Here is an 8083-nt window from a genome sequence, read left to right as displayed (position 1 = left end):
CAGTAGTGCCCCATCCTAATCCCCGGGACCTGGGACTTCCACATGGCAACAGGGATGGTGCAGATGAGATTGAGTTAAGAATGCTGAGAGGGGAGGGGACCTCGGCTTATCCAGGCGGCCCAATGTCATCACTCAAGTCTTTATAAGATGGGAGTAGGAGTCCCTTAAAGAGCTCAGGTGGCACAACGCTTAAGTGCTTGGCTGTTAACCGAAAGGCTGGCAGTTCGAATACACCCAGTGGCTCTATAGGAGAAAGGCTTGGCAATCTGCTCCCCAAAAGATTATAGTCTAGGACACCCTATGGGGCAGTTCTGCTCCATCACGTGGGGTCACAATGAGTCAGAATCGACTCAATGGCACCCAGCAACAGGAGTCCCTGGGTGGCTCAAACAGTTAAAGGCTGGGCTGCTCACCAGAAGGTTGGAGGGTCGAGTCCACCCAGAGGCACCTCAGAAGAAAGGCCTGGTGTCTACTTTTGAAAAATCAGCCATTGACTAGTAGCAAAATCAGCCATTGATTTCAACAGGACAGAAAATAACAAATGCTGGTGAGGATGTGGAGAGATTGGGACTCTCATATACTGCTGGTGGGACTGTAAAATGGTACAATCATTGTGGAAAGCATTATGGCGACTCCCTAAAAAGTTGGAAATAGAAATACCATTTGGCCCAGCCATTCCATTACTAGGTATATATCCTAAAGAAGTGAAAGCCATGACAAGAACAGACATATGCACACCCACGTTCATTGCAGCACTATTTACAATAGCCAAAAGATGGAAACAACCTAGGTATCCATCAACTGAGGAATGGATAACCAAACTGTAGTACATACACACAATGGAATACTATGCAATGCTAAAGAACAGTGTAGAATCTACAAAACACCACATAACGTGGATGAACCTGGAGGACATTAAGCTGAGTGAAATAAGTCAATCACAAAAGGACAAATATTGTATTAGTCCATTATTATAAAAGTCAAGGGAAGGTTTATCTATGGAAGGAAATTTTCTTTGTTGGTTACCAGGGGTGGGAGGGGAGGGAAAGGAACACTGTTAAATAGGTAGGGACAAGTATTGATTTGGGTGAAGAGAAGGGCAATGTACCAAATGTGAGTGATCAATATGGTGGCATTGAGGAAGAGAAAGACATAGAGAGGTATATGGGAGGTACAGACAACAAAGATGAACCCTTTTGACGGATGGATAGATGGGTGGACAGGCTGAACTAGTAGGTATGTCTATGAAGTGGGTAGTATACTCAAGACCATATATAGGGTTGGCAGACAATGGTCCTATAAGTTTATTTGTACAATCTGAATTCCCAGGTGTATAGTAGAGCTGACAAGGGACAAGGTTGTTGTCACTTCTTGGTTACAGCCAGCTACCCAGAGGGAGCAAGTAGTTGAACCTGTGGGCTCGGGACCATAGCTGCAGGAGACATTAAGCTCAACTGGCATAACATACTGCACAAAACATTATTACACTCCTACTTAAGACTGGGATCTTAAAAGCTTGCAAGCTGCCATCTAGATGCAACAATGGGTCTCTCCTCGTCCAGAGCAAAGAGGAATGAGGAAAACTGGAGATTCATGGAAACATTTGGTCCTAGCAACTGGTACACCATCTGCAGCCTGTACAACTAGGAGACCAGAAGAACTAGATGGTGTCCGGCTACCACTATCATCCACTTGGAAGGGGATCTACGTAGGAGATCCTGGATATAGAGAGAGAACAATGTGGAACAAAACTCAAATTCATTTGGAGAAAAAAAAAGGGGGGTGGACCAGGTTTGCTGGTCCGATAGAGTCTGGTGGAACCACTGCAACTATGACCCCTAGCTGACCTTCATATCTGGAATGGAACCCACACCTGTGGCTTCCAGCCAAACAATAGACAGGCATATGAGTTGAACATTTACCTGAGGTAGATACACTTCTTGGAGAGAACAATCATGGGAGAAAGAAGGGCTGCTTATACACAGGGAGACAGCTCAGGGGGCAGGAGTGAGTGGAGGGATGGACACAGGGAAGAGGTAACTATGGGGAGGAAGTGGGAGGGGAGCTGTTGCATTGTGGTGAATTGTGATCAATGTCATGAGAGAAAGTGTATGTGAACTGCTGTATGGAAAGTGAATTTGCTCTGTAAATTTTCACCCAAATCACAATTAAAAAAAAAAAAAGTATAACCTGGAAAAAAAGAAAAATCAGCCATTGGAAATCCTACAGAGCACAGCTCTATGCTGACACTGTGAGGTCCCTGTGAACTGGAGTTGACTGCACAGCAGTGGTTTGGGGTCTTTGGTCAGGAAAGACAGGAGAGTAGCAGTGGCTCGGTGGGAGAATCCTTGCCTTCCATTCAGGAGACCCAGGATCGAGTCCCGGCCAGTGAAGTTCCTTCAGAGCCCCCACCCGTCTGTCCCTGGAGCCTTGCGTGTTGGTAGGATGCTAAACAGGCTTCAGGGGAGCTTCCAGACTAAGATGGACTAGGAAGAAAGACCTGGTGATCCACTTCCAAAAAACAGCTGATGAAAACCCTATGGATTGCCAGGATCTGACCCCCCACTGCTCATGGGGATGGCGCAGGAGCAGGCAGTGTTTTGTTCCATGTGCATGGGGTCACCATGAGTTGGGGGCTGACTCCATGGGAGCTGATAGCAGCAAACGAAAGAGGAGATGTGATGATAGAAGCAGAGGTCAGAGAGAGAGACTGGAAAACACTGTGCTCCATTGGAAGATGGAGGAGGGCCACTAGTCAAGGAATGCGGGTGGCCTGTCAGAGCTGGAAAACACCAGTGAGTGGATTCTTCCTGAGAGCCTTCAGTAGGAAGCAGCCTTGCCGAACCCTCAGCTTTAACCCATTGAGACTGACTTTGGATTTTGACCTCCAGATCTCTCAGATAATAACGTTGTATTGTTAAGTCCCAAAGTTTGGGGTAATGTGTTACAGCAGCAGTAGTTGACTAATACATAGCTTCCAGCAAAGAGAGGGCACCCAGCCTAGGAGTGGGATGGGTGCCCCTGACAACAGCTGCACACATCTGCAGTGTGCATATGAGTTGTGTCTCCTCCCAACGAGGTGCAACATGGCCAAGGACTGGGGCAGGGGCCCCTGAAGACAGCTGAAAACATCTGCAGCGTATACATGGGCCACGTCCCCTCCCAGAGAGGCACAACACAGCCAAGGCTACAGAACCAGAACTAAACCCACCATGCACACATGTAACCTAAAGGGCCCTCGCAGCAGGACTCAGACTCCTCCATGAAAGCAGAGAACTGCATGTGTGAGTGGGGCCCTCTCCAGGTGCATGGGAGACCCACTGCATGCCAGTGAAAGAGCCCCATTCATCTAAACATGAACCCCGCTAAGCAGACGGCAGGACCCCACTGTGCACAGACAGGGCCCCTCCATGCAAATGTCAGGATGCTTCTGTACCAAGAAAGAACCCCTCTGTGCAAATGAGACCCTCTCTATGCATATCAGAACCCCACTGTCCCAAGGAACCCCTCTATGCAAACTACAAGACCCTAGTATGCAAATGAGACCCCTGCTATGCAAATACAGGGCCCCTTGATACAAACAGGGAGCCCCTCTATGCAAATCAGAATTCTCTGTGTAAATGACAGAGTCTCATTGTGCAAAGAAAGAACCCCTCTATGCAAGCGGACAACCCCTCCATGTAAATGTCAGGACACAATTCTGCAAATGATGGGACCTCTCTCGGCAGGTGGCCAGACTCTGATGTTTATATGAGAACCTCTCCATGCAAATGAAAACATTTCTGTTTAAATGACAGAACCCTTGTATGTAAACGTCAGGACTCCCCTGTGCAAATGAAGAAGAGCAGTAATCCCTGTATGTAAATGCAGGACCCCATTGTGCAAATGAGAACCCTCTGTGCAAATGAGAAGACTTTATGCAAATGAGAACATCCCTCTGCACATGGCAGGACCCCTCTGTGCACATAAAGGGGTTCTCCCAGTGGGGTGCTGAGGTAGTTAAGTTTGTATGTCAACTTGGCTGTGCCTGGTTGAGTGGCTGGGCAGCTGGTGGTAGTTATTCCCCATGATGAGATTGGTAATTAACTCCATGGTGGAATCTATTGGAGCAGCTGAGTAGCTGCTTTGGGGATGTGGTCTGCTTCCTGCATGTAAGAAACAGCTTTGGGAATGGTCTCTAGCTTATGGCACACTTGAACCCTGCATGTAGCTGGGTCATTGTTCAGCAGCCTGCTATGTTCTGCTGACCTTGGGGCTTTCAATGACTTGAGTTAGTGGCCTGCCATGTTGTTTGGTAACATTGGGACTGTGCCATTTTACTTGTCAACCTTGGGCTTGTGAGCCTCAGTAGCCAGCAGCTGTCTGAGTGAAGAAAAGCCTCTAGCTCCAGGGGACCGGGAGCAGGAAGCAGAGCTGAAGCCCAAGGTTGAGGGGATTTACCCAGCTTCAAGAACCTGCCACTTTGAACTCGGACTTAAAGCCTCCACATTGTAAGAGAATAAACTCCTGTTTGTTCAAGCCACCCCATTTGTGGTATCTTCTGTTACAGCGGCACTAGGTAACCAAAACAGGCGCCCACAGGGCCCCGACTCACAGTGATGGCCACCGGGCTCCGGCTATTGGGCATGTTGATACTCAGCTTGGCCACGCCGTCTGCCTGAGTTAAGGCCTGCACCTCGGTGTCCTGGGCCACCACAGGGACTTGACGGGCTGGAGATCCATCGGGGTTCGTCACGAAGACCTGTGGGGGACAAGGGCAGGTGGAGGGGGATCCGGAGGGGTGGAGAATCAGGGGGGCAGGGGTGGAGCCCCACCCAGGGTCTCACCATGAGGTCGAAGGGCATGGCTGGCTTGAAGAACTTGGGTGTCTTGGTAAAGTGGATCTGGTAGGGGGAGGTCACGATGGGGATCCCGGTGCGCTCTGCTTCCACCATGTCGCTGCCTGGGGGGGCCAGCTGTGAGGGCAGACTTCTGGGCCTCCCCCTCAGGCTGGGCTTCCCCACCTCAGACTGGACCCCACTTCCAGCCTCAGACTGGGCCTTCTCCCTCAAACCCCATCTTCATACCAAGCCTCCCTCAGACCGAGCCTCCTGCCTTGGACCGGGCCTCCCCTTCTCTCAGACAGGGCGGTCCCTTGGACCCGGGCTTTGTCTTCTGAGGGTCTCCCCTCTCTGTGGACTGGGCCCTGGGTGCAGACCAGGCCTCACCTGAGTGCAGGATGACAGTGGCCGACACATACAAGGACTTCCCCACCAGGGCTTCGGGCTGGGAGGGCTGCACCCCCTTCAGCAGGACATCTCGGCTCAGCACCGCCTCCCCGGTGCCATCCTCAATCTGGGGGGAGATGAGGGCTCAGGAGGGCGGGGAGCCGCAGATAGAGGGGTGAGAGCTCAAAGAGGAGAGGGGGTTTCAGAGGGAAGAGGGCTCAGAGGGGCCAGGGGACACGAGGGAGGGTCCGGGAGGGTGGAGAGGGCCAGAGAGAGCGCGAGGACACCCAGACGGGGGAAGGTCTCAGCGGGGCCGCTGGCAGGTACCACGACGCGGGTGAGGGACTGGGTCAGCGAAATCCTCTGGTCGCCATCCTGCACGCCGAAGAGGACGAAGGCCACTCCATCCACGTTCTTCCCATATAAGAACCTGTGAGGCGAAGAGGGTCTCAGAGCCCTGCTCCTGGAAAGCCAGCCGAGGACCTAGAGCCGGCCCGGCCCGGGCCCCGCCCCTCCTGGCCCGGCCCCGCCCCTCCCGGCCCGGCCCCGCCCCTCCGCTCAGCTGGCCCCACCCCTCCTTACTTGGCCGTGATGACGACCTCCAGGCCCCTGAGCTCGTCGATGTAATAGAATTTCTCGGTGGGCTCCACTTGGACCTCAAAGCTGGGTAGCACTGTGGGGGACAGAGGATGGTAGCGGGGCCAGAAGGGGCCGGCGGTCCAGGGTGGGTGGTCCCGCCCGCTCCTGCCTCCCCTTACCGTACTCCTTTATCTCAAATTCCGTGGAGAAGACCTGCTGTGGAGAATCTTCGTAGTGGCCTCGGATCTTCCACTGCCCCAAGCTGGAGCGGGGTCGGGGAGGGCCGGGTGAGTGGCCTGGCCCAGCCTCACAGCCCCCTTACTCCTGCTCTGGGGATAGGGGAGCCCAAAACCCCCTCTGGGAAGGCCCGTCATACTTGACCAGCTCTGGGATGTTCCAAGACAAGGGCAAAATGCCGATCTGATTTTGAGATGACAAGGTGTCTCTCTTGATGAGAATGCCATCGGGGGTCTGCGGGGAGGTGGGGGAGGGAATCAGAGGCCAGGCTCAGCCCCTCGGCTCCCCTAACCTCTATGTCTGGATGCCCTCTCTGCACCCTGTCTACATGGGGGCAGCATTGAAGAGCATGAACCTGAGCTCAAATGCCTACAGTGCCACTTGCAAGCTATGTGACTGTGGGTGAGTTTCTTAACTTCTCTGTGCTTGTCCATCCGTAAAATTAAGATAATAATGGCACTTGCTTTGTTGGCTTGTTGTTGTTGTTATGTGCCGTAGAGTTGGACCCAACTCATAGCGGCCCCTCCTTGGGTTTCTGAGGCGGTATCACTACGGAAATAGATTGCCCCATCTTCCTTCCAAGGAGTGGCTGGTGGGTTTGAACCATCGGCCTTCTAGTTAGCAGTCAAGTGCCTTAGGCACTACGCCACCAACCAAACTAAAACAAACTCACTGCCATTGAGTCGGATCCGACTCATAGTGACCTCTACTTGGGTTTCTGAGGTGGAATCCACTACAAAAGTAGATTGTCCAATCTTCCTTTGAGGAGTGGCTGGTGGGTTTGAACCAAGATAAAAGAGCTGAACAGAAGATTTCTCAAAGAGCAGCTCAAGCAGACAAAGCCAATTACTATAATGAAAAGTGCAAAGACCTGGAGTTAGAAAACCAAAAGGGAAGAACATGCTCGGTATTTCTCAAGCTGAAAGAAGTGAGGAAAAAATTGAAGCCTCAAGTTGCAATATTGAAAGATTCTATGGGAAAAATATTGAATGATGCAGGAAGCATCAAAAGAAGATGGAAGGAATACACAGAGTCACTGTACAAAAAACAACTGGTCGACCTTCATCCTTTCAGGAGGTGGCATATGTTCAAGAACCAGTGGTATTGAAGGAAGAAGTTGCGCTGAGGGAATTGGTAAAGGTCAAGGCTCCAGGAATTGACAGAATACCCATTGAGATGTTTCAACAAGCGGATGCCCCGCTGGAGGCACTCACTTGGTTATGCCAAGAGATTTGGAAGACAGCTACCTGGCCAACTGACTGGAAGAGATCCATATTTGTACCCATTCCAAAGAAAGGTGGTCCCACAGAATGTGGAAATTATAGAACAATACCATTAATATCACATACAAGTAAAATCTTACTGAAGATAATTCAAAAACGGTTGCAGCAGTATATTGACAGAGAACTTCCAGAGGTGCGGGATGAATTCAGAAGAGGATGTGGAATGAGGGATATCATTGCTGATGTCAGACGGATCTTGGCTCAAAGCAAAGAATACCAGAAAGATGTTTACTTGCATTTTATTGACTATGCAAAAGCATTTGATTGTGTGGATCATAACAAATTGTGGATAACATTGAGAAGAATGGGAATTCCAGAACACTTAAATGTACTCATTAGGAACCTGTACATAGACCAGGAGGCTGTTGTTCGAACAGAAAAAGGGAACACTGCATGGTTTAAAATGAAGAAGGGAGTGCATCAGGGTTGTATTCTTTCACCATACATATTCAATCTGTATGCTGAGCAAATAATCAGAGAAGCTGGACTATATGAAGAAGAATGTGGCATTAAGATTGGAGGAAGAATCATTAACAACCTGCGATACGATGACGACACAACTTTGCTTGCTGAAAGTGAGGATGACTTGAAGTACTTAGTGATGAAGATTGAAGAATACAGTCTGCAGTATGGATTACATCTTAATATAAAGAAAACAAAAATCCTCACAACTGGTCCTATGAGCAACATTACGATAAATGGAGAAAAGATTGAAGTTGTCAAAGACTTCACATTGCTTGGTTCTACAATCGACACCAATGGAAGCAGCAGTCAGGA

At 50.2% G+C, this 8083-nt stretch overlaps 1 protein-coding gene across 1 annotated transcript in view; it reads right to left on the bottom strand.

The window, feature by feature from the left end:
• The window catches only part of LOC103205683 (complement C3-like), a 215899-nt gene that overhangs the window by 48902 nt on the left and 158914 nt on the right, over positions 1–8083 (bottom strand). Inside the window, exons 6-12 of the mRNA XM_042782324.1 lie at positions 6163–6257; positions 5966–6048; positions 5790–5880; positions 5535–5637; positions 5208–5334; positions 4827–4942; positions 4595–4741 (exon numbers count right to left, since the gene is read on the bottom strand). Coding sequence (XP_042638258.1) covers positions 4595–4741; positions 4827–4942; positions 5208–5334; positions 5535–5637; positions 5790–5880; positions 5966–6048; positions 6163–6257 — 762 coding nt within the window. The remainder of the gene's footprint in view (positions 1–4594; positions 4742–4826; positions 4943–5207; positions 5335–5534; positions 5638–5789; positions 5881–5965; positions 6049–6162; positions 6258–8083) is intronic.

The sequence above is a fragment of the Orycteropus afer genome, unplaced genomic scaffold (assembly GCF_000298275.1).
Source record: "Orycteropus afer afer isolate SDZICR_OR568_19922 unplaced genomic scaffold, OryAfe1.0 scaffold00291, whole genome shotgun sequence".
In the NCBI taxonomy this organism is placed as follows: domain Eukaryota; kingdom Metazoa; phylum Chordata; class Mammalia; order Tubulidentata; family Orycteropodidae; genus Orycteropus; species Orycteropus afer.
The sequence above is the reverse complement of the archived record's forward strand: the minus strand, read 5'-3'. Positions and strand labels throughout refer to the sequence as shown.